This window comes from Xiphias gladius, chromosome 19, assembly GCF_016859285.1.
Source record: "Xiphias gladius isolate SHS-SW01 ecotype Sanya breed wild chromosome 19, ASM1685928v1, whole genome shotgun sequence".
NCBI lineage: Eukaryota > Metazoa > Chordata > Actinopteri > Istiophoriformes > Xiphiidae > Xiphias > Xiphias gladius.
In genome coordinates, this window is record NC_053418.1 from 22,221,583 (window position 1) to 22,247,855 (window position 26,273).

The following is a 26,273-nucleotide window of genomic DNA, read 5'->3' on the forward strand; positions in this document are numbered from 1 at the left end:
CATGTGTGTAGAGCGGATCTAGTCTAGAGGCTTATACAGCACAAAACATCTACATCAATCTGCCCTCACATGAAGTTACCCTCAGGACACTCAAGAGACACATGCTTGCTTTGTCATGCACAGTACAGTCCAAAAATCAGAGCAAGTGATGCGGCTGCTGACAATGATAATGCACTTTCACTCTGCTGTCACATAGTCTCCCGGAGCCATCTTTACAGAGATTTCCCGGTGAAGATGGTGTTATGTAACAGCGACCGTGGACCCTGCTGTTCATATCACTAATGCCTCACACTGTGGCAGGGTCACGTGCATTTATCCAGGCCACATCCAGGCGCCAGCAGCAGCAGTGTTCCAGCTGTTACTACATCCTAGTTTCAGTCACTCAGGACCATGCTGAACCATGCACCACTCACATTGCTACATCCTCTGCTGAACAGCCATGTTCAGCACCTCAGCACTCGTCCTCTCACTTTTGGTCACACCAGCACTGGAGACAATGCTTTATGTGCAATGAACATACATTCAGGACTTATTATTTGCCAGGCAGACATAAACATGACTCCAAATGAATGCTGATGTTGCTCCACATCTGATGGGTGCGTAAATAAGAAACAGTTTCCTAACAAGCTTGCGATATTAACTTAAGAGGTGGTAATATGTCAGTGTTGTGTTCACATCTTGTTTCTGCTGCCGCAAATAGCCAAAAAAACTTATCAGTAATGCAAGTTTAAATGTCCCACTCACTAAACATTGGTTACAATTCTTTAACAGCAAATTTAGATGATCTTTATTTAAAATATTTAAACTGTTTTTGAGTTAAGAAACAAATACCAGCCAATATGTCAATATCAAATTTTTTAAACCTCTGAAATATCACACTCCAAAAAATTGTGTCCTTTGGTCTTCTTCATATAACATATGAGCAAATACCAGATGGCTTCAATATGGTATAAAATCAGTGAGCAGGCGCTTTCTAATTTAAATTCAGTATAGTCTTCTGTGACAGAAACAAAATGTCTGAACTCCTGAGGCTGTAAACCCCACCCATTTGGTGGTACCAGGAGGAGGAAATAAACACCAAGAACTATATGCAAATATTATTTGACCAAGGCTGGATTTAAAAAACAGTACTCTTCCTCCCTCCTTGAACTCCACCACCACCATCACCATCAACACCACCCTCCCACCTCCTTTTTTGCAATCAACTCATTGCAGAGGAAACACATTTGGGCTAGAAATATGAATACCCGGCTCCTGTGCACATTCAAGACGAAAGTCACTTGCTGGCAGCTCAGGGATAACCAGTGAAATGATGAATGGCCGTGCCTGCTTGTCAAGGTGGACAAGAGGAGCTCCGGTATGAATGGGAGTTTGTCGTGAGAGTACTCTCTCGTATCTGAGGTCTGGGTCGAGAGCGACAGCCCTAATTATGGAAGCTCTTCAATTGAGTGACCTTGGGAGGTAGCAGAGACATCCATACCTGTGCACACATGCATATACATACACACACAGACAACATATTTTCCTGACAGTGAAAATCTCAGTTCAGCCTTCAGTGTCTATTCCCACTGCTGCCCTTTGCTCTCCTGACTGCCACCTATAGGACTTCTCTCACTGTAAACTGAGCTCTGAGGCTAATGACACAACATACAGAAACACTTATCTCCTTTACACATCTATTAATGCCCCCTTCAACAGACAGTAATTCATAATGTATGCACACATATTCAAGAACACTTTATCGGAATGTGGAAAAAAAAACAACCATACAATATCAGACATTGTCTTAACAGTCTTGTATCGATAATAGTCTACTGGTATACACTGCCGGTGCATAACCTGCACAAATGTTTGATAAATTCCATTAAAGCAAATTGATCAGGATCAGATGACTGGTCTTTTCCAATTAGCATTCACATCTACAATTCATCTACAATTCATTAACATAACTTCTGTAACCCTAATGATTTTCTCAACTTAAAACTAACACATCTCCTATGCATGTAGACTCTACGGAAAGCCCCTTCTGACAGGCATGGCAGTGAACGCTGGAACCAACATCAACCCCAAAAATCATATTATATCACCCACAGACAAGAAACGTACTGCTCCTCCTTTGCTGACTGAAGTACTCCTTTAACATCCTGCAGCATGTTTTCAGTTAGGATAAGAAACTGAAACAGTATAAAAATATGGCAGTGAATCCTTACTGCATGCAAATGATGTCAAATGTCCTCTGGCTCCTCACAAGCATGTCAAACCTGTACTCATGTGCAGAAGAACTCAAAACAGACTAATCCATCTCTTAAGAAATGTATGGAAGGGTAGAGGGCTATAACTGTATACTAGACAGAAGAGTACATTTCAATTGTCTTAGCCACTAAGTCGAAGACACTGAATTATGATCATCCTTATCCCTTCAGCAGCAGCAGCACAGGGATCCTGCAGCAGAGCTAGTACAACGATCCTTGGCTCAGAAAAACACACACGGCTTGACAGCGGACAGTAAACGGTACAGTACCTTAGCAGCAGCAGTTAAAGGACCAATGCAGTGGCAGGTGTGTCCTACTGTGTTGGCAGGACAGAAAAGAAGCCAGCAGCTGGACTGGTACAATGGCTATGGCAGCTCTGTAGCATAAAATGGTTCATCGATGCTCAGCAGAAAGAGGCACAGTCAAGCGGCGCAGGGAGAGAGAGAGACAGCCAGCAAGCATCATTCAGCTCACACTACCGTGGCTGTGCAGCAGAGCACACACATCAACACGCCCCCTTTTTCTCTCTCTCTCTCTCACTTTCTCACACACACACGCTTAGTCGCACAGATATAGACACGCAAGGGTGCAGAGACAGTATAATGTGCAGCAGCACTGAGCACTGCTCCTTCTCCAGGATGTCTTTCGTCTTCTTTAATCAGAATTGGTCATTCTCTCTTATTCTGAGCAGTCACAGGCAATCCTGTCAATAAACCCTTTCAGCAATGTGCTCCATGTTCCCCTTGCCCACCTAACCACCACTGATCAGCAGCCATGATTGAAGCTGGCAAGGTCATGTAAGGATCTCTGGCGTCCCCCTTAAGTTTTTGCTCCCAGTTATGCTGAAAAACTTCTCAGCTATTTTTTTCAAGCTGATACAGGGACTCTGCCTCGCCCCTTCATGGGTCATTATGCCACACAGGCTCCACCAGAGGCTTGTCTTGACAAACCCTAACTCACTGAATGGTGGGCCAGACCAATCAGCTATCACAAACAGCAGCAACATCATTACCATCCAATCACAGATCAGAAAAATCAAGTTCAGAAGGGTATTAAAGGGGATTATTTGGGCCATCCTGGATTTTTTTCACTAGAGGGAGACGGAGGAGAGCAGCATAGGATGTGAAGTATGGCTGCCCTCTGTGGCTGACAGTGGTGGTGCACTCTGTTTGGGAAAAGGAGAGAGGAGGAGCAGGGCCCAAAACAGATATTCTTTCCTCAGTGTGGATGCCTAGCAACCACAGCAGCTCCTTACCTCTGTGTAGAGCCTTCCCTCCCCCTCCAGCAGGATCCTCTTTGCGATCCGAATTGAGAGCTTATATTAGACAGTGGCTGTTTCACACTCTAGGCACCGCAACATCACACACGATTGATGTCAAATGTTCCCGCCCATGTCCTCTACCTGCTGTGTAAACACTAAAGGGGGAGGTGCTGAGCTCTGGCAATGAGCAGGAAGCACACCTGATGTTTTCACTATAACATCAGATGCTATGGGCAACTGCACTGTAGATTAGATTTCCTGTAGAGCCATTAGTAAATTAACTAAAACCATAGAACAGCAGGATTACAAAGCATTACACTTCTTTGATCCTTTGACAAGGAAACTATGTTCATAAATCTGTTTTTATTCTATTATTTGTGAATGTAGATGCATTGAATGACCTTCAAATGTCTTTATTGAATTGAAATACATTTAATGAATGTATCGCCATGAAGGAGAATAATGTCGTCTTTTCTTTCTAGGCCTATTGTATTTTCCCTTCAATGACACATCAAATACTGCACAGGTCAAATTCTATAGCTATGTGTTTTTGTAGGTTGGGTCAAATAGGAAAGACAAAAGACTGATGGAACATTTTAATAAAATTATTAACTCTTAAAATCAAGCTGCAAATTGTGTCTGACTCTTCACCAGGGAGGACAGAGCTATGTAAGATGCATCAACTATCTGGTGCTGCTGTTGGTCTTGTGTTTGTTTATTTTATTTTTTAAACAGTGATTCAGAGGACGCCTGCCTACCTTGGAATGTTACAGGGTGCCAAACCTATTCAGACAGCTGTCAACGGATGTCAGAAAGCAGAACAGGAGCTCCGGGCCTGCCTTAACTCAGCCAACTAAGACACGTTGGGAGGTGTGAACAGCTGTTTTGACATTCCCTTTTGTGAAGGGTTCTGCAGACTAACAAAAAACTGTGAGGTGCAACCACAACAACAACAACATCAGGAGCTATGGCATCTTATATATTGAGAGGCGGTAAAAAAAGTAATAAAGAACAGCAACACTGATGTTTTGGGGATAAATATCAACGCAGTCAGATGAGTTTTACACAAGGAATAAAAATGATTAATAATTTGTATATTGTGACCAAATAGACAGAGGCCTAAATTCACAATAGTCTGATCTCCATAACCTCAGATAATATCTAGTCTCAATGATTTAATGATATGCATTTTATATCAATATAATACATGCTGCTAAGTTCATCACATCTATCTTCTTCCCCATTCCAAAGCGGAGCACAAATGCTAGCCTTTATGGCTACAGACCAGTGGAACTGACTTAATGAATTCCTTGTAAAGCAGGTCCTGTCCAGGCCTCCTGCTGTTTGCCTACAGAGCAAACTACTCTGATGCTGTCTACACAAGCCTCCACTGAGTCCTGTCTGAAGACTTTGGCACAGCTTTCAAAAGAAGCATTTGTGAGCAAGGTGAGTCTGCTACACACCCATTTCGCAATGCATTGTGGATTTTCTTAAATGGCAATGGTGATAGAAGAATCCCTGCTACTCTCTTTGCAGGTACCTGAAAGGACATCATGGGATTTATTCAACACCAAACGGAGGATACTCATTCTGTGTCAGCTACATCTGTCATAACATAATTCTAGTCAAATTGAACAATTCTACTTTGCTTCCTCTAGTGATGAGAATAGTAAGGATAATAATTGATAGTATTAAAAAAATCAGGATGATCAAATACTTGCCCATACCCAGAGCAAGGAAACAATGATACTACGCTAGTTTATGTACTGCACTCTGGAAGAAGGTTCCTGTGCATCACTCTCCAAAACAGTCATCAACACAGCAGTTTCCTTCCCACTACTGCGTTCTCAACCATGCCTTCTCAACTCCACCACCTTTTCTCATGTAGTTACAAACTCACAACACAAAAACATCCACCACCTTGCAATGACTGACTGACTGTTAATCTGCACATGGACACTGATATAAGCTACTCAGGCTATTTACCAACACAGCTTCATTTTGCACATCTGGAAAATAACTGCATTTAATTTTGTATCATCTACTTTCTTTACTACAGATGCTTGAACAGTGATTTCAAATCAGCTGTTCTCTTAAACTGACTCTTAACTGTGAGTCTGTTGTGCACAGGACTGCACCACCATTAGTTCAATGCCACAACAGCTAATGTTAAGAAAAATGTCAGTGGTTCTCCACTTGACTAGCTTTTCAGCATCTTGTCTGTCCTTATGGTGTATTATGTTTAGTTTCTATGAATCCCTGACACTCATATTCTTTTAACCTGCACCTAATATGTCTAATTATGCTTATAGACGTAATGAAAAAATAAACAAGATTACTAAGAAAGCAAGTAGGTTTTCAAAAAATATAAAAATACATGTCAGTAATATGTGGTATATACTATTATGGACTAATTCATAACATGCAGCAAAAGCTGCCAAATGCAAACAATTTGTTGAAACTGTATATTTTATGTATAATATATAACATGTATATTACATAATGGCTTTTTAGGTCATCTCTAAAAATTAGCAAATACCATTTACAGTATAAAAATCATTACAATATCTTGTTTGTTTAGTAGCTAAATCCTCTGCATAAGGGTCGAAAATACAATCACTGAGTGCCACATATGGTTGCATTTGTTAATGATGAGCCTTGGTGACAGTAAGGCGCCTTGGCTGAGGAATGCAGGTTGAGGTCAGACTATGGCTGCAGGCATCAACAAGTGCTGATCCTGCCAGTGTCCAGCCAGGGCTGAATCAAAGCTTATTCATCGAAAGCTTTACAACCAACACACAGGTAAACAACACACCATGCTCACCTTATCTGTCCCACTCATCCGGCTGTTCTTCTTTGATGTGGTTAACCTTTGTCTCTGGCTCCACACTACTTCCCTCTGAGACTGTTTCAGGAGTTTCTCCACCTTGCAAGTCTTCTGACAACCCATTGTCCCCTAGCATATAAAAACACATATCACGTTAAGTCATGCATCAATTACATTACATCTCAGTGATACATTTCCTGTTTGTTACAAGCCATATCCTACCATGAGAGAACAGTTTGCATGCTTCCCCAAGTGCATGTCATGGTCAGCAGCTCCAGATGATGTCATAACTCCAGCATGTTCAGATTATAAATATCTGTATTCAGCAGAGTTACATAATAATGGATGTTGGATTATTGTCAGTACACACAAACAGAAAAGATGGCACAGCTGCCACAGGAAATAAGTAAAACTATAAAACCATGTAAAATTTCATTTTGGGAAAGAGTGGCAAGCAAGAAATTTGCAGTATCTTTATAGGATACATGTATTTCTTCTGAAAGCATCTTATTTTTTTAGTTTTTGTTCATGCATTTAAAAAGATTACTGTAACAAATGCATGAGAAAAGTAAAGCGTCATTGTAAAAATTGTGAAAAATGCAGGTTTTATTTGCTTTATTAAATCAAAGTATTCAATTCAGTCAAAACAATCAATTATTCAACAATCAAAACATTTAGATTGTCTACACACAGTAACTGAACTGGATCTTACGATTCAAGTTTTCTTTGATCTTGAGATTGGGATTCACAATAGCTGTGGACTATAAATCAACTACAGACTAATAACACAAAGTCCAGTATATTTGTTTGATATTTTACTACCACTCACCTGAGATTCAGGCTAAGCCTGGCTCCAACAGAAGTAAAGCTGCAATTAAAGCGCACAGTGGTCCGGTCATCAGTTACAGTTTCCACTGGGTCATCCAGGCCAGCGTGCTCCAAAACCACTGCAGAGGAAACTATTAGCTGTGGGATTTTCTTTCCTTGTCAGTTACAATTCCAGTTAGACCAAGCACTCTATTGAACTATGCAATTCACTCTTATCATTTTAAGAGCAGAGACATATCCCAAACAGAGCACACAGTAACAGAAAAATCTCTCTACAGCATTCAAATGCGATGAGTCTCTTCTACACAGGCCAAGCAATGTGACGCCTCCTGCATTGCTTTGAGAGATTGCAATTTGAGGTCCACAGATTTCCTCACATTGGTCAGATAAATCTTTGGTGTCAACAGTCCTCTGGATTTCATTATGTAAGAGTCTCAGGCAGTTTTTAGTATATAAAGGCCTAGAAGGTTATATTTGTGCATATACGAGAAGTTCAACAACTGTATACGGAGGCTCTCATTTGGATCCTGTTAGAATGTAACAAGTGTTTTTACAGTGAGTGATCCCACTTGCCAAATACTCAATGGTGTGGGTTTAGTGGCTTGGGCACTCTTGACTGCCGCTGGTAGCTGTGAAACTTTGCCAGTGCATGAGAGCTGTACTGGCAAAGTACATCTACTCTGGTCACTAACACCTGTTGGTGTTTTAACCGGAGTAGCCAAAAACTGTACTCGAGTAAAAGCAGTTACTTTTTAAAAACAAGTCCTCAAATAGAAGTAAAAGTAGTCATCGACATAACTACTTGAGATAGAGAGCTAAACTATCTAGGGAAAGTAGGTAAAAGAAAAAAATACCTGCACACTACTGTCTCCAGTATAGATGTCCCAGGGACCAGTTTCCAACACAGACACACACATTCACGACAAGATTACAGGTGTGACCAAATCAGTCTGTAAATAACTGAAAGGTCGAATATCAGACGACTCATTTAGGCTAACTGGGAGATAATGATGGGATATTTCATTATGAATTGCCAATTAAGTATGTTCACTTCTCACTTTCGAGTGAGGGAGACCATCTGTGGATGAAGCGTTATATCGACCACACTCAGTTAAAATAAAAGTAGCTTGCCTTTTTTTGCTCTCTACTTTTCTATCTCTTTTCATTGGGCTGCATGAATGACCATGACTAGTTAAATGGTTAATAAATTCGCAAAGACGATGACTGTTAGCGCCGACATTTACATCACTTGTGAACTACTGAAATATTAATACGAAGTGTACCTAGTGAATACAGTGAACTCTACAAAGCTAAACTCTTCAAATACCGTGATATGGTGCACACACGCTAGCTAGCCGTGACGCGGGCGGGGTCCGAGGCGACCATGGCGACCAAGTCTGACGCCAACTGACCTGTTCGTGTAGAGCAACGGCAGCACCGACGCAGCCAAACGCCTCCCGCCCATGATTCCCACAAAGAGTCAACAAGTTGCTTAAAAGCTCCCTTTGGCGTTTCTGACCGCTAGTAGCCTAGGGAGCAGTTTTGTTTTTGTTTTCTTTTTGTTTTGTTTTGTATTGTTTTTTTTCCTTCTTATGAAAAGGTCCCCGTTTTGTATGTCTCGTGCACATGCGCGTACATGAGGGCGACGCCATAGCCAGTCCCTGCCAGTGGCTTCACACCGCCACACTGATCCACAGGTGGATCGGTGAGGCGGCACGCAGGGCGCCACGAGGCAGGGCGGAAGAGCACAGCTTGGCGCAATGCGTTTTGGTGATACCGAGTGTAAACATGAGGTTTGTTTACAAGAAAAAAAAAAAACCTCCGCGGCACACCTTTAACCAGACCGCTTCAGTGGTGTCTGGGTGAGCTTAGGTACATCAAGTTACAGTAGCAGCATTTATATGTTCCTTTAGTAATGCTGACCAATGGTGGAAGGCTAGTAGACTACAACACAACATTATTGTGCTGGGCTGCTCGTACTGTAGCAGAACAGTGCCTCAAAGAACACGCTAGACACAGGGAACGTACAAATATCTCTTTGTGGATTATTATCTTTAACCCACCTGCTCCATAAACTGTACTTTACCTGTCCAAATTTCGATCATTCTCAGTTGAACCAGCCTGCTGACTGTCAAGAGTTAGCATACTCACAGGCAACAGTGTGGGGCATGGTGGACACGAATAAATGCCATCATATTCATCATATTCAAAACATGAATACGCTAATTAAAATAAACAGTCATCTCTTACAATATTATTTCCGCACATTTGTTTTCATTTAGCAAAGATTCGACGTCCGCAGATTGCCATAGAAAGTACTCGTCCAAAGAAACTGCTGTGACCAGGTTTAATCACAGGTCACATCACCTGACCTGACATCTCGGTTGTCTTGGTCAGCGACCTGAAAACACCCCCAAGTACAGACTTGAAGGACATTCACTGGCATTTCAGTCCAAGTGCATCTCTGAAGTTTCCTTTGATCTGATTCATAGACAGGAAAGAACCTGACCCCCAGGGACCTACTTCCACGTTGCATGTTGTTCACTGATCTCGTTTGGTTGATTACACTGAAGTCAAGCACTTTATACTCAGTGCTCATTAGTCCTGAAGTAAACAGCACCCTCTGTTTCTTTCTGTTTTCCTCTAAACAAACTGAGCCCCCAAATATTTGGAGTGTTAAAAGAACAGAGAAAAATTGCCTTAATTGTGTCTGAATTGCAATTTAAAATATCTGGCGTTTTCCTGCTGTTTTAACTAATAAGTTCAACATTATAACCTTTCAGTATGGCAATGTGAAAGGAGACAAGCAAACTTTCTGCAAAGACTTTTTACTCTTTATTTTGAATTACCTGACTTATTTATTCTGCTTCAATATAAAATACAAGATATAACTTAAAAACATTTTTTTTAAAAAGAGAATCAAATGTATCAAAATAAAACGTGTGCTCTTGAAATAGTATCACCCAAAAGTCCTATGTTAAACTATGACTATAATAATGTTTCAGTCATCACACACACTGACGGTGATAAATACAATTCAATAAGTTAAGGTTTCATGTTAAATGTCAAGAAGGCACTTTTGTAAGAGATATTAAATGAATTAATGAATTCCATTCAATTGATCTGAAAGTATTTCTTCAGATTGAAAGACAATTACCTTGAAATGCTTACAGGGAATATATTTTTTTTAAAATACATTTTTCTATTCCTATGGGACTCCTGAGCTGTAGTAGTTTTACAGTCAGTTCAAATGAATTACAGTAAACATAGAAAAAGACAAGAGAACATAAGGATTACACAATAGTTAATATACAGTATGCAATGGTTAGACATTTTGGGAGTAGCACGTTTTCACTTTCTTGCCGAAAGTAAGGAAAGAAGATTGAAACCACTCTCATGTCGATACGCTAAATATGGAACTGCAGCCAACAGCTTAGCTTAGTACAAAGACAGGAGACGAAGGGAAACAGCTAGCATGGTCCTGTTCAAAGGTAACAAAGTTAACCTAGCAGCACCTCTAAGGCTCACAGTCTACCGCAATATATCTTGTTTGTTTATTCCGCAAACAAACAGAAATGTAAAAATGATGCTTTGTAGTTTTACGAGGGGTAGAACCTTAACGTTGTTACTCTGCATGATCTATAAAAAACCATCACTGTTTTTGTCATCGTGCCTCAGAACATCATCAATGAGAGTAATAAGGTCCTCCTCTTTCATTGGCTGGCTGAAAGAGGAGGACAGAGCGAGGCCAGCTGCTTTTCTGTTTCCAGTCTTTATGTTAAGCTACGCTATGAGGCTGCGGGTGGTAGCTTCATACTTACCGTACAGACGTGAGAATGGTATCAATCTTCTCATCTAACTCTCTGCAAGAAGGCGAGTTAGCGTATTTCTCAGAACGTCAAACTGTTCCTTTAAAGTCATTAGAGCAGGAAATGTCTGAAAGTGATCCCCAACATGAAAAAATGGAGCAATACAGAACCTACACCAGTGTATAAATCTGATGTTGCTGTCAGTGTTCATTATACCACAGCTAAGGCAAAGGGATATGTGCAGACTGGACGCTTTACTCTAGCTGTACAAAATTGTTCCACAACCGTGTTTCACGAGGTCTGACGTTACTGGCGCAAAGTGGGTCACACACATTATACTTATTTTACTCTGGTCACGAGCTCATCTCTGTAATGCTTTTGGATAGTGAATAGTGACAGTCTTATTATGAAACTGTTCCTTGCCTCATCACCTACAGGAGCAGCTGATTGCTGACTGTAAGGTTGTGAACCATGAAATCCGTCACTCAAAGACACTGACTATTATGATGAGTAAAAGGAGGAAACATGCAACCGCACCCATGGCGAGGCAGACAAGTTTCTGTCAAAAAGAGAAGAAAATAGGAGTTAGAACTGCATTACAAATCCCTTAAACCATTCAATAGCTAAATGCATGAATTAATTCATGGATGTATACTAGATGGATGGATGTTTGGTTCAAGGAATGGAAGTCTTGGATGTGGAAGTGTTGTTACCTCACACAGTTATCACAGTAGGTCTCATACAGGAGGTTTGGTTAGTCCAACAGACAGGCCAACAATTAGTGCAATGACAGCAAGCAGGATCAACAGAGCAAAGGCAAGGATAATGTATTTCTGCCAAGTGAAGAAGAGGTTGTTATGTGAACTTCAACTAAAACTAGGGTACCGTTAAAAAGGCTATAAACAGTTATAAGTGGTCACACGACAGAAGTTTGCCACTTGAACTTTGACATCTTGTATAATTGACATTTACAAATGTTTTTATTCATGACAATTTAGCAACACATAATTAGAAAGGAATACATACCCTCCGGGATTTTTTCTGGTATCTCACTGCTTTTTTGGTTTCTTCCTTTGCACGGAAAATGTATTCGGCTGCGTTGGAGACGTTCTTCTCAATGTTATTAACCATATCCCCCTGTAAATGAGAGAAATAGAATGCTTTTCTACATTGCATCTAACAAATGTATTGGGTTTTGTCTCAGCACTGGTAGAACTGGTAAAGAATCACAGTGGATATATACTGGAGATGTGAGAAAGTATCACACAGGAGACACTCTTAGATGTAGACTAATAAGATTAAATGTGACAGATTTGTAATTGATAAAGAGTAGCTTTTACCCACAAAACTTTCTAATGAGAGTTATCTGTTACCTGCGTTTCTACCAGCATTGCCATGTCCATGAACATGGCATGGAGCTCTCTGATGCTCGACTCCAGACGCATGATGTCCTTGTGTCGTGACTCTATCTCATTTACCGCCTGACGTGTGATCTGGGAATCAGAAATGATCTGAGGGAGAAAGATAGACGGACAAGGTGAAATAATTCACCCAAAAACAAAAAGCAAATTTATACACGATACCCCGCTCTAGATTATTTACTCCTCCAACACCACTAGATGGCAGTAATAGCTTCTAACCCTGCGACAACAATACCATATTCTGTACAGGAAGGAAAAACTTACATCAGATGTGAAGATTGATGGATTTCCACTTTCTAACATTTCCTCCAGCTCCTCATTGGTTGTTACTCTTCCAGCTAAAAAAAACAAAACAAAAACTTTTTGATTTCTGTAGCGAAAGTGACTTTTTTTTTAAAAGTTGTTTGCCCACAGCCAACTCCTAGTGCTTAAAAGATTATACTTTAAATTTTATGTTCATGGTGAAAATGGACAAAAATATATTTTTTTTAAAAAAAAAGCCATGTTGCTTTGAAGTACCGTTTTGACAGTAGACACATTGGTAGGAAAAGCACAGGTGTTACTAATAACATTAACAATTGCTCTGTCTGTCTGTTCTGTCCCAGTAAGCCATAACAGTTGGACAATGAGCCAGGACTGAACCAGGATCTGAAACTGAAGCAGCTAAATGGAATTCATCCATCATTAATTTTATTACTATGGTATATCAAAATGTCTTCCATGACAAGCCCTAGGCGGTGACCAGAATCACACCCTATTTACTATAGTGCTCTATATTTACCACCATTGTATTTGAGTATAGTGTCCTCAAAAATTCCCACGGTGGAACAAAAAAGTAGTCTTAGGGCATGTACACAACTATCTGCCAACAATTCAACAATGCAATGCAGAGGAGTTTATAGATGCAAAAATCATAATTGTGCGACCCTCCACTTGTGAGTGTCTGAAATCTTGATTTACTAGAGAGTAAAAGGATAAGTGATTAAGGAATGTAGTCCAATTGTAAAAATGCCGTGGGAGACACACACACACACACACGCAATCACGTAGCCACACATTTTATGTCACTACACTTCACTGTGTGGTATCGTGTCTTGTCATACAACGGTAGATGGAGGCCTTTCTCTGAAACATGCATTTATATCCTGGGAAGAGAACAAAAGAGAAGATGAAAACCCTCAATCAGGGTGTGTGTGAGGGCTGTTTATCAATCTTGTTCATAATGATGTGGAAGTGGAAAATGAGTTTTGTCAGCAGAAGTTGTAATGGTGAAAGATCAAATCATACTGTGGAGGCACATTACTGTATTATGTCACTACATGTATCATTACCTATTATGTACTTATATTCTATAGTCTTTATAATCCCATGCGGGATGATTTCAAAAGGGCACATACGCAATTGATAATGCAAACATGCAATTATTAACCAAGCTCTGTCTCAACTGTCCCATACATATGCCGTGGTTATATTTAGGTGGCTAAAAGAAAGAAATTTGGTGGTGGCTGAGAACTGGATGAGAGGCCTGGGAACTGTGTTATCTAAACTGAGACAAAAACATCAGCTGTATAGGAGTGATGCTGACATGATCCCTTGAGACGGTATCAAATTGTACAACTAACGGACGCACAATGCAAACTGCCACGTCTCTGCAACCTGGCATCAATTTGACGGGAAACAGAGTGTGCAAAACAGGATAACTATTGGATTAAATATAAGTGTAGGACGTTTCAAATCTCAGGCCTGTCTATACCCAGATGAAACCTTTCAGGGGCCTGACAGCCACCGCCCGGATTGAGGTATAAAATAATGAGACTATTCGTTGTCAGGCAGTTGCTCTCGAGAAGACTCGGCTCGCTTCTATTTGTTGTCAGTACAAATAAACCAACGTGGATTGAACTGCACTTAATCTCTGTGGTTAATTAATTGAAAAATCTCTAAAAGGCCCGTCTCTGTATGTGAGGGTTGTGGTACCTTTTTTACATAAAATAATAAATTGCTGAAGCCGCAAAGAATAGGAGAAAAAATCCACCTCTTAATGACTTTAAGAGTAAAAATGAATCCCAGATCAAAAGATGCTGCCGATTGCAAATCAGGCCATATTTATTGTCCCGCAACTCTCAGTAACTCGCTGAAGGACATGATGCAGCGCAAGAGAGTATAATTTACAGGGCTCGAGTAAAGGTTTTATACAGAAAAGGCTGCAGCCATTGACAGCTCGTTTGGGGAAAATCAAGACTCCTGAGATTTTTTAATATGACAGCCCTCATACTCACAACCTTTTATTATTCCCTCTGGACCTTTGATTCAGTATCTGGCATTAGAATTTGGAAGACCAGTGGACTGAGCTCTGTCGGTGACTAAAAGATTACTTATCTGACGCACCCTGTTGTAATTAGGGACTCGTGTTCATCATTCATGTAGCATGCTTTAGAAGCAATAAAAAAAAAATGACTCTGACATTTAATAGACAAACCTCCCTGTGTAGTGAGTGTTGCACTAATGTCTTGAATTTTAACAACAATCGTCTGTGCTTAGCCCTGGTACAAAATATACTGTTGTGTGTTTAATCCTAGGGTAATACAGTTTTCTGGGAGTATTGTAAGGCTGCTGTGTATCAAACCCACTGCGTGAGGAGAGGAAGCTTCATTGTAGCTCTACCGATTGAGCTGACAGAAAAATAATGCCCCTGTTATCCACCCAGGGGACACTGCTACAAACACCGTGCTGACTTTACGACTTCCCCCCAACAGTGAGAGATGTATTGTATTGTTTATTGGAACAACAAATAAATATTTCATCCCACGTGTAATAAAAAACCGGTAAAGTGTTCGACAGTGTTATAGTAAGGCACACTGCGAGTCAGGTTGAAGTTAGGAGCCATGGCAAGACTTTCGTTTACATGTTTTTAAGGCCCAAATGATTTCAGGTTTTCAAACACTTGCTGAGCAAAACACTCTAAATCCCAGTGCAACAGTTGTTAAAAATACATTCATCTGAGGAATGTTAATTGAGATAATTTGATGTTTAATTATAGTCAGCTCCTGCTGCGGCGTTCAGTTTAATCATGGATAAGGGTTGTATTTGCGACTAAGATTAGAAGGAACGCAGCAAGCCTCACAGAGAAACAGCTGCTGAGCCTCTATAAACAGAAAGCTTCTTTTCCTGAAGCCATGCCTCTTGTTGTACAACACCCTCCCTGGAGTGACAAATCTCTGTGCAGGTGCTTGCTGTATGTCACACACCTTTTGCTATGGCTGTTCCTCAGAGAGACAGAGCCAAACACAGGGAAATGCACCACCATTGCAGCTCACCAACAGAAAGGTATCACTTCTGAGAGATGAAAGTTAATGGCGTAAGTCCGTGACAGCACAGGCCGATGTTCACATGGCCATGTCAAAGACAGGTGAACTACTGTTACACGGGCCGCTGAGCCCTCTGCCCGTTTCCCGGGCAACACAAACACAGCAAAGTGTCTCCAGTATCAGGCTCTTCGGCCTGCAGTGTGGAGAACCAGAGCCTCTCATTATTGCCGGCCGCAGGGACTGTGAGAGACAGTCCTATTTTTTGCCTTTCACTGTTGTCTCGTGTTACTCACACATACACAGTACAATGCAACTGAAACACCCACTGTCACTGCATTTGTTAGTCACTGTAATTTTGAACAGAGATGACCAAACATATTCCTCAGAAAAATGGTTGCCTGGTTGCAAAGGCAAACACACTGAACACAAGTTGAAACTATAATAACATGTCAATAATAACAATAATAATAATAACAATAATAATAATAATAATAATAATAATAATAATAATAATCAAGTGTGAATGTTAATATACCTTTATACAATTTATTATTATTATTCATTATTGGTGGTAAAGCTCTTACTGACTAAATGTACATTCTGTTGATTATGCTGCTACAGGCACTAATGCTCCTATTTTATACATTGTGTTAATGATGTAATCCACATTTTCACATTTCATTTTACGTATCTTTATATTAATGATTGGTGCTCTATTGTAAACCTATTCTCTGATAAATCCTACTACTCCAGCTATCCTCATTTAACTTCCATCAAAACTCACAAAACATGGACAATCAGTGTTTGGATATGATAAATTATGACTTTGGTATGTGTAAAAGAGATAAACCCTGACATCTTGAAGAAATCTGAAAAAATCCTGTCCGGCTGCTGGTGTCTGTTTATCAACAGTTAGATTGGTGTCCAGAGAAAGAGAGAGGAAACTGGTGTGGTCTGTTTCCTGGATCCTGTCCCAACAGCGCTTCAGGGTTTTATTCGTCACTCTTTTATCTCTAGATTTACAAGTCTGACACTGACAAATCTTGTACATGCAACCAAATTCAAGCCATAGTAACATGTGTAAGGAGTATTTCTTGTCAGCATGATCAATTTACATTATTAATATTTCTTTAAAAGCTTCGAAGACTATCGCCTAAATGTGGCCCATAATTTCTGGCCTCATGAGGGGCCAGGAGGTCCATTATTTGTCACTTACTTATCTCCAGCTGTCTCTGGATCCTTCCTTTGCTTCTTTCCCGAAAGGAGACTTGCGTCTCATTGTACTGGGTCATGACCTCCACAAACTTCCTGGACAGCACTGTGTGCTGAGGACAAGTGAAAACACAGCGACAAAGGGTGAGAATGTGGGTATTTCAGACTGCAGATTGGTATTACTTAATGGGCCACAACCCAAGTCCAAACCATCGTTAACATTTTTGAAATTAAAATGGATTTGTACACTATTTTCATGCAAGGTTCAAAACTACCACCAAATAACTAGTGGCATTTCAGCCGACAAATCCATCTTGTAAAAGATGTTTGGATCTGATAGGGAATATTATATCATTTTCCTTATTTTGAAATGTTGGATATACATATACACACACACACACACACACACACACACACACACACACATCGTGAATTTGTTTCCTGACCTGTGTTTTCTGGATCCTGAAGTCAACAGAGGATCTATTAGCTACATCATCTTTGGGCATACTTTGCTCCATGGCTTCAGAGGGAAAGAGTTATGGTGCAACATTACAAAATAGCAGACGACATCAGCTTTTGCATCGTGCACTTAATAAATATCTATGTGACAATCACGTAATGGCTGGACTCACATTTTAGTTTCGCTCGCACCACATTGGCATTCCCTTTGATATCGTTGGTGAGTGCATCCAGTTGATCCTTTGTTCCTTTGCACACACACGCACACACACACACACACACATTGGGTTGCCAATGAGAAAAAATAATGTCATCCAGCTAATCACTGTGACTCTCCCTCCTGTAAATATTGGATTTACTGTGATTTCATCTTGTGACTGGGCAACAACCCTGTGGCAATATTGCAGAGGTCACACAGCACAAAGCACGAGCCTTTCCATTCTTTCCATTTCCACGTCACTGATTTTAAAACACTTCAATATGTTATATTAAACATAATCACTAATGATGCCATGGCACTGTAAACTGGAGAGTCTTTGTCTTGCAGGCTCCCTAGGCCTCAGCTGACACACTGAACAAGACCAGGGACTGATTCTTGGGTCTTTTAACACGATGCACATATGGTCCTGTTATAAAACTTCAAACATTTTTTTTAAAAACTAAACAGTTTCTCTCTAGTGAGAGAAAATTTAGATTATTAACTAATATCAACAAACATCTGCAAACGACAGCGTGTTTAAATCCCTGAGGTCCTTAACAGAACAAGTCCAAGGCCCAACTTCAATGGTTTTTGAGTGTTTTGGCAAAAAGGTGCCGTTTCCTTCACAGGTTTCCGGGCAGCCAGTGAGGAGGAAAATGCCATAAAGGAAGTGAGGCATTTGTTGCATTTTCACTCTGTGCCTCAAAAGTCAAACTCTAGCCAAGCAATTCTCAAGACCGTTGAGTGCACAAATGAAGCCTAGAAAACTAACAGACATGTCAGCATTGTCTCCATCCTTAGTTTTTTTGGGGGGGGCGTTGTTTTTTTGTTTATTTGTTTGTTTGTTTTTTGAATAAAGACACACACTTACTGTCGTCAGGGTTTGGTGCAGACAGGATCATGCTGTGCATCTTCCTCACCTCTTCCACTTGGTAGGCGATCTTATCAATGAGCCCTCTAACTTCTTCCACCTAAATCAACCCATAAATACATCAACCAAACACTCAGCATCTTGGATCGTCCCATTACTAAAACCAGGGCACATCCGCGAAGTCCCAGTGATACCCACCCTCCTGAAAAAGTTCTCCATGAAGCCATCTCTGTCCACTGTGACTGCAACATCCTCGTCTGTTTGTGTCCTGCTCTGTTTAGACGGGGGAAAAAAATGTGTTTGAGTGACTTTTTTCGCAGCCAGGATTGTTTGCCTGCCAAGGTCTGTGCAGTTGAGAGCAAGGAAAGACACTTACAGCAGACAGTTCGGCCAGTCGGTCCTTCATCACCGGTCAGCTTGTCTCCTGGCCAGATAACTCTAGTGAAACACCTGCTGGGTCACCCCGCAAGCCTCCATGTGTGGAGTAGCACCGGGCCACCTTTTACTGCGGACTGAGGGCGAGACGGTCGAGCCGGGATGAGCTGAGTTGAGACGCAGAGCAGGCCCTACGCCAACAGCGTTGGTGAGACGCTAGAAAATAGGCGGAGAGCGCGGAGTGTGAATTCTACCAGAACTGAGTCTAAAATACAGCTCTAAAGAAAAAAAAAAAAGAGCTCTACGAAAAAGTAAACGCCTAAAGTCACTGTGCCTGGTCTACTCTGTGCCGATGTTTCTCACCGCACAAGCGCGAAGCATCCGTAACGGATCCACAATGTCTCTTTCCCCGGGTTACGCCTTTTCTCCCACCCCCCTCTCTCTCTCGCTCCTTCTGCCTCAGGGGGGAGAAACTGGTCCACCCTCCGTTCAGTGTGATCGGACCCTTATGATGAACAAAATTAAAACTAAATGATCTCATTATATCTTTGGAGGGGTGGAAAGTAGAGATGAATGGAATATTGTATCACCTCCCTCAAGAACTAGGCTACTCCTAAGTACCACTGTACCAAAGTACACGAGTCAATTGTGGTTTATTTCATGAAAACCACTGGGATTTTATTTTTTGTTTGTTTGTTCTTTTTTTTTTTTTTTTTTTTATTTTACTTTGATAGCAGTCACACCACCGGGTAGTCATATGAGAAGGCTTAATAAATAATAGATAAGCGGGACCGCTAAACTATTGGCCACCCGGTGGCGCTGTTTACCATCATATGAACACAGGTTGACCTTGGGAGCCTGTGACGGGACTCCCCAACCTGTAGGAATCGTGCCAATCATCACAGTCTTTCACAAACAGAAATAAACTCAAGAAAAGTCGAACTCTGGCCCGCATATCTTTTGACACTTCATTATTTCCATTCGATATTTCCACCTTGGTTTACAGCATGTGGTAAGTTATCTTTAGTGAAGGGTTGGTATGAATGGTTGAAAGGTAATCCATCGGGAGCCCTATCAGAAAATGTAGTGTTCCAGATGTCGTACCTGCGCGACTCCAGTGATTTCAGGATCGGCCTGCCTTTCAGCAGCATCACCGTGCTTCCCAGAGGGTGCGGGATCCTTTCTTCCAATTTAACCAAACTACTATCCAAACTAGTCACGAGACCGCATGCCAATACGTATCTTTTATCTTTCGAACAATATTTGGATCGCACAGCGCAGATCTTGATCTCATTCATCCCCGGCGCGGTCTCCAATTACGCACAAATATTGCCATTCACGCGCAACTCCAACGCCCCACCTCAGAAGATCCAGAAATGACATCACGTTTTGCATTTCTCACGTTCAGTCCAGCAAGCCAGTACGCCTCCACGGAGCTTCTCTAACTCCCTGCAGTTTCCAGATGCAGGCACAGAAACGCAAAGAAACAAGTACTGGTTCAATGTGAGAGTACAGATCACGGATTACAGTTTTCTGCGTGAAACTGGGAGTTGGGCTTCACGTTTTATCATGAAAAGGCAACTGAAGTTTTTGCGCCTCATGCCAGTACACTGAATTAATTCCTTTTTTGTACTAGTACTGGTATTATCATTTATCTTTATTTCTAAGTTTTGACACACGGACTTATCAGAAGTTTTCACATCTTGGAATAATGAGTAACTCCTCCTGGATTAATTTTTATTTGGGAATTTAACAGTGGTTTTAGAAAAGACTTTGTATGGTATATTTTCCAAAAGCTATGGAATTTTCTTTGCGAATTCACCTTTTTACAGCGTTTGTCTCATGTATTAAGGTAAGCCTATAAAAACACATTTTGACAGCTATAGTCCTATCCTCTAATATTGTAGTCTGAGCATCTGTTGTCAAGCAGCCTTTATAAATACATTTGATTTCTTTACAGGTTTATGCTCAAGTCGTACGACCTGTGAAGCATCCAGGTAGTAATGAATTTTTGTATGAGTGGTGTGATTGCTGTCATTTTTCCATACTGTTTTCAGTTGCTAAATTTAAATAAGACGACATTATGCAGCAATATATTGCATCAGAAGTACACGTTGTACTGCGAAAACAAAGTGTTTTACCATCTGCTAAATTCCAAATCAGAGGATGTTATTGATTTTTTGACCGCTACTCTCAATAATCAGAATAGTCTGTTGAATAAACAACTTTTGAAGCTGTTAGGCTCATTATTGTGTTTCTTTTAATTCCCCCAAAATCCATCAAGAAGTGCCATGAAAATAAATTCTGAGTAATGAGACGGAGCGGGATTGGGGGAAAAGCCCTTTCTGGATTCTTTGTTTACCTGTGAACTCTCCGTCCAGGCCTGCAGGTGTTGGCCACGGCCTCACATTATTGGCCTCTGGATGCTGTGGACGGAATCCATGAACTGTGGGACCAGATTGGAAACAGGCCAGGTTATGTTAACGGAAGTAACATAAGTATGTGCATACATAGACAGGCTATATGTACTCATGGGAATGCACCACCTAAATGTCTTTCTCTGATTGCTGTCTGCATGGTCTCAGGCTATTTTTCACCATCCACCTTCCAGCCACAGCCATCATGCTTAAATGTGACCCTGTGTTCAGAGCTTTTATATTGTATGTCAGATTTATCACTGAAATTATAGGATAAAATGTCTGGTGTGTGGAATCAATTATGATTTCAAAATGCTGCACTACTTTACATATAGTATCCCATAATCTGGAGGTGGTAAAAGTTTGACAAAAATGTGAGGAACAGATCATTATTCTGTATCTTAGAGTTCATTTAATTGGTGAAGGACCGAAAGACAATTACTTCTTTCAAGTGCATTGAGTTTGGAGCCATGTTGTCAATAAGCTGGTCAGTGCAAGGTTAAAAAAAAAAAAAAAGTTGAAGAGGGATCAGGTATAGACTTGAGCTCGATGTCTGGAGTCACTGAGTTCTCTCTGAGCACTGCCACTATGCGCTCAGCTCAGCATCACTCTGTCTCATACCTGCACACCACGTCCCTCCCATTGTCCTCCTTTCACTGTTCTCTTGTGTCTTCTGTGTCTATTTAGGTGTGAATCACTGTTTCTCTCCGTTGTCTTTGTCCAGCTCTCAGAATCCACAACCACACTGTGCTCCCTTCCTCCCATAACTCTTCCTATGTGTATACCAATGACTCTGCCTACACTAACATTTCTGCAACAGTAGGTGAGGATCAATCACTTTCTGCTCACTGAAATTAATTTCTGCATCACCCACTGCTCTCTGTTGTTGTGTCTGTATTTACCCACGATTGAGATGAGCATTTCATACTTTTCTCCTTGTTCAGTCTTCTGTCTGTTCAGCACAAGATGAGGAATTCATGTCTTTTAATTATATGCCATTGCTCATTAGCTTTTAGTCAAACCAGAATTTTAACATACTAATACATTTAAGTGACTTTGTTAATGCCTATGGTGTGTTTTATGATATCCCAAAAATCATCAGTTGCAAATCAATTTATGACTAGTTTACTATTAAGGGTCTTTGGATAATTGGACTTGTTGGATGAGCAGATGACTAAACATAATGAATATTTTGGCACTAAAACAGAGCTCCTGGCTCCCTATTTTCAAAATGATGTCCCTGCTTTGTGCTTTGCTGCAGACATTGTTGAAGGAATGGTTAACAAGGGCATCTTTCTGAGTGGAGATAATGGTGGTACCTTTCTCCACTTTGGAAACTACCAGAACTCTTGCATTAGTGATCCTACTTTGTGCGGTCCTGAGGGTGAGTGCACCGCAGTTTATGCATGCGATAATTTGCCAAAAAACGAATTATTTTCAAACCATTTCAGTCTCTTGTGTCGCTGATTACAACTGATTCCCCATCATTCTCTTAGGGATTACCTTCTCTTTTTTTTGGAAAAACCATGAGGCAGCGTCCCGTTTTGCTGTAGCCTCTGGAGGGAAAGTTATCTCCAATGGCTTCTCTGTCTACACCAATCAATATGGAGGATATGTGGAGTTCTACACTCGAGGCAACAACCACAGATGGAAGGTCAACATCAGAGTTCCAGGTACTGTGAATGAATCTGCTTTTGTATTACACAGTGCTCAGTGTTCTTTTAGTTAAATTTCCTACAGATGCCCATGAGGAATGCATTTTGTTCTTGTACATATATATATATATATGTATGTATGTATGTATGTTTTTGTTTTCTAATTGATTGTTAGTTATGTTATTTCATTCATGGTTTGGTTAACTGACACCAGATGCAGTCACAGACAGCTAAATTGGCAAGTCCAGGATGCATTTCATAAATCTTTTGCTGTATTACAAAAAATAAAAATATCATGGATACGTAATAAGATGTGATCATTTCCATCTTAAATACAATAATGATTGGTGAGTAAAGGTCTAGTTAGATGAAATGTGAAACATAATAAAGGTCAGAGTTGAACCAATACTTTGAATTCAACTCTGAAAATAAAATTTGTATTGTAGTTAGATGAGATGACTAACAAAATTGAATAAACCATAAGAGCCTTAACATTATGTGAAACATTTACAGGTCAGTATTTTGTTCTCAAATGACTTCTGTCATCTTTGTTTTCGCTGCAGTTACTCAAGATTGTGTTCACAGGGCGTCATAACTCAATTTTGATTTCAGTGTTCCGTTTCAGAGGATCAAACGTCATCTGGTTCTCATACAGTGTGACATGTCCAACTTTCAGGACATACTGTCAAAATCTGTCAGTTCTCTGTCTTGCGTTTCATACGTCTGAGGAAAAGCTTTGAGTGTATTTGATTAAACCTTGCAGTGTCCTCTGACCAATGTACAGTTAGTGAAGGCCAAGAATGTTACTCTATAGATACAACTATCTTGATAAAGAGGTGGAAAAGAGAGTTGAAATGGCTGGTCTTGAACACATGGTTTATATTCTAACCACAAATGAGATGTAATCTGGTTGTTTTGCTCTTCTGGCAGAAGTGTTTTCAGACAGTGAATATATCGTCTTATGGGACTCTCCTTATTGTCAGAATACCTCAGAGAAACCAGAGGAAGAAAGTACTTTGAAATGTAGGCTAAAATTGACTATAAAGAGCTTGCAGGACCTGAACAGCCTCGACTTCTACACAGGATGTATGTAGCCTTATATCATAAAATAGCAAAGATAAATAAAACATTTAAAGCTGAAACAATTAGTTTATTAATCTATTGGTCGATCAAAATTAATAGCCAACTATGATCCTGATTAAGGATTAACGATTGATCATTTTAGCCATTTTTAACCAAGCTAACGTCGGTCCAACTGAATTGTAATTACTTTGGAGATCCCTTAACTTTTTATCTAGCGCCATCATGAGGTCAGAATTTTCATTTTGTCCAGTGCTTTGGTTTTTGATGAAATACTTGCAAAACCAAAAATGATAATCCCATCAGACTCAGTTGTAGCTAATTTGTGTTTAGTGCTAACTACTTAGCATGCTAACACACTACACTAAGGTGCTAAACATGGCAATCGTCAGTGCATTACTGTTGTCATTGTAGGATGTTAGCATGCTGTCTTTAGCATTTAGCTCAAAGCACTGCTGTGCTTCACAGAGCTGCTAACGTAGCTGTTGACTTTTATACTTCAGCCAAAATGCAAATATTTCCTGGCTCTGGCTTTACAAATTTGAGAACATGTTGCTGACAGTGAGCTGAATATATTTGAGTTTTAGACTGTTGTTTGGATAAAATGAGCAAATTGAATGCATTACCTTATGCTCTGGGAAACTACAAAGGGCATTTTTCGTGATACTTTGACATTTTATAGAATAATGGATTAATAGATTTATCGAGAAAATGGTCTGTTGATTAATAGAAAATTAAATTAATCATTATTTACAGCTAAAAAGTTAGATATATTGTCAGAACATTAGTGATGTGGAAAACAGTTCTTTTCAGTGTCCCGAATCAGTAGAATCAGTTCATTAAAAAGATTCGTTCCAAAGACTAGTTCACCGGATCATTCAGTGCTTGACCAGAGCTCCAACTGTGTTGTACCACTAACTGACCTTAAACACAGCCGAACAGTGTGTATTACTCATGATCCCTTCCGAAGCTTTGACGAACAAACTGTTTATAATTCTTGATACTTTAAAAGTTTCCTCGCTGAATCTCGGAGAGGAACGCTGATCTTTAATGGTCTTTTAAGTCTTTTTAACTGATCAAAAGTTCGCCATTACCCTTGAAATTGCTGGGCCTGATTCCAGCAGTTTGATCCACTGACTGTCACTCAGGGCTCACGCTCACTGTGTAGTACTTTCAGTGAGCAATTCACTGAACATGCACCCTTCCCCTGCAGCGGAAGGAGTGAGTGAGTGAGTATGTCCCTGCAAACGAATCAATGACTTGAGTTGAGTGAGTGTGTCCCTCCACATTCGCTCCTAACTGATTGAGAGCTCAGTTGAACTGAGAAATGAATGGATCATTTCAGAAAGTGATTCAGTTCAGTTTGTTCACCCAAATGACTCAATCTTTTGAACAAATAGTTTGCGAACAACACTACACTACAGAACATAAGTGTTCTACTACGTCAGCAAAGTAGCAACAGAAAAGATTTTAGATGAAAAGCCATACTAATACCTGAATTTTTGTATCTGTTTTGATTGTTTACGTATTTTTTTTAGCTCTTATTACCCACTGTTGCATTGCCGTAACATTTGCAGTGCTTAGTTTTCAAAATTGCTGCTTATGATTCTACACAAACAATTATTCTGTGTTTTCTCTTTCAGGGCCTTACTGGACCCACATTCTCTTCACATGGACAAAAAAGGATGGTCTTAAGGTCTACATCAATGGGACCTTCACTGCTGGTGACACAGCTGGCAGTGTCTCAGAGAACTATGGTGACCCCTACCCTGACCTCGTCATTGGAACTGGCAACGACAGGACATACAGCCACTATGTAACAGGCGCTTTTGATGAGTTTGTGATCTGGGAAAGGGCCCTCTCACCTAACGAGATTTTGCTCTACTACAATGCAGCCATTGGTAGGACATAATGCTTTACTGGAAAGTATTTCCTGCCATTCTAGGACATAGCATATCTATTATAAGGCTTCCTCCCTCTGCACTGAGGAAATAGGGGTTAAAAAGCAATTTCCGTCCTTTTCCTTTCTACATTCCGTCCACAGCATTCATGCATAACAACGTGATATTAAAGTGTACAAATATACGCACATTCCCTGTCAAGTGGCTCTTCTTGCACAAAACATTTTCATGACCTTTCACCATGTAATTGCCATGACTCAAATAGTTCTGTCTTATAAGTATTTATAAGAATGCAGAGGCAGGTTGGGTTGCAGGGGGCAGATCATTTTGATTTAAAGTGACAGGTTATAACACGCTAAGAAAAAACCCCCAGACTCTTGGCTGTTTTTGTTCTCTTGCTG

The 26,273-nt window shown here is 40.4% G+C and overlaps 3 protein-coding genes across 19 annotated transcripts in view; 1 reads left to right on the forward strand and 2 right to left on the reverse strand.

Annotated features, from left to right (window-relative positions):
• The window catches only part of rimbp2b (RIMS binding protein 2b), an 85,762-nt gene extending 76,134 nt beyond the window's left edge, over nucleotides 1–9,628 (reverse strand). For 10 of the 13 annotated variants that reach the window (XM_040154758.1, XM_040154754.1, XM_040154761.1 and 7 more), the window contains exons 1-4: nucleotides 8,023–8,536; nucleotides 7,170–7,287; nucleotides 6,563–6,656; nucleotides 6,338–6,469 (exon numbers count right to left, since the gene is read on the reverse strand). In XM_040154758.1, the coding sequence (XP_040010692.1) occupies nucleotides 6,338–6,469; nucleotides 6,563–6,628 (198 nt within the window). In that variant the 5' untranslated portion in view covers nucleotides 6,629–6,656; nucleotides 7,170–7,287; nucleotides 8,023–8,536. The other 3 variants (XM_040154753.1, XM_040154752.1, XM_040154751.1) reach the window with 3 other exon arrangements.
• Nucleotides 9,629–9,990: 362 nt separating this feature from the next.
• On the reverse strand, nucleotides 9,991–20,015 carry stx2b (syntaxin 2b). 4 transcript variants are annotated; one of them, XM_040154767.1, is made up of 11 exons: nucleotides 19,924–20,015; nucleotides 18,821–19,035; nucleotides 18,643–18,717; nucleotides 18,445–18,544; nucleotides 17,548–17,622; nucleotides 17,362–17,435; nucleotides 16,920–17,028; nucleotides 12,663–12,736; nucleotides 12,351–12,488; nucleotides 12,004–12,114; nucleotides 11,455–11,810 (listed from the first exon to the last, which is right to left on the reverse strand). In XM_040154767.1, exons 2-11 carry the CDS (start codon nucleotides 18,848–18,850, stop codon nucleotides 11,715–11,717), a joined length of 882 nt encoding a protein of 293 aa, XP_040010701.1. In that variant the 5' UTR covers nucleotides 18,851–19,035; nucleotides 19,924–20,015; the 3' UTR covers nucleotides 11,455–11,714. The 4 variants fall into 4 exon arrangements, with proteins under 4 accessions (XP_040010703.1, XP_040010701.1, XP_040010700.1 ...); XM_040154766.1 differs by lacking the exon at nucleotides 19,924–20,015 and adding an exon at nucleotides 19,183–19,204; XM_040154768.1 differs by lacking the exon at nucleotides 19,924–20,015 and having other exon boundaries at nucleotides 11,456–11,536; nucleotides 11,691–11,810; nucleotides 18,821–19,213.
• A 220-nt stretch (nucleotides 20,016–20,235) lies between these two features.
• The window catches only part of adgrd1 (adhesion G protein-coupled receptor D1), a 30,005-nt gene continuing 23,967 nt past the window's right edge, over nucleotides 20,236–26,273 (forward strand). The window contains exons 1-7 of one of the 2 annotated variants that reach the window (XM_040154194.1): nucleotides 20,236–20,671; nucleotides 20,780–20,816; nucleotides 21,201–21,317; nucleotides 21,961–22,059; nucleotides 22,498–22,620; nucleotides 22,733–22,909; nucleotides 25,615–25,872. In XM_040154194.1, the coding sequence (XP_040010128.1) occupies nucleotides 20,597–20,671; nucleotides 20,780–20,816; nucleotides 21,201–21,317; nucleotides 21,961–22,059; nucleotides 22,498–22,620; nucleotides 22,733–22,909; nucleotides 25,615–25,872 (886 nt within the window). In that variant the 5' untranslated portion in view covers nucleotides 20,236–20,596. The remainder of the gene's footprint in view (nucleotides 20,672–20,779; nucleotides 20,817–21,200; nucleotides 21,318–21,960; nucleotides 22,060–22,497; nucleotides 22,621–22,732; nucleotides 22,910–25,614; nucleotides 25,873–26,273) is intronic. The other variant, XM_040154195.1, reaches the window with a different exon arrangement.

Bases quoted from the DNA above. Each gene is read 5' to 3' on its own strand.
- stx2b (XM_040154767.1), bottom strand. From the start codon at position 18,850: ATGAAGGACCGACTGGCCGAACTGTCTGCT. The intron at 18,545-18,642 runs GTGGGTATCACT...GGGTTGATTTAG, and splicing joins TGGAGAACTTTTTCAGGAGG to GTGGAAGAAGTTAGAGGGCT. The intron at 17,029-17,361 runs GTCAGGAAACAA...ACTTGTCCTCAG, and splicing joins TCAGGATCCAGAAAACACAG to CACACAGTGCTGTCCAGGAA.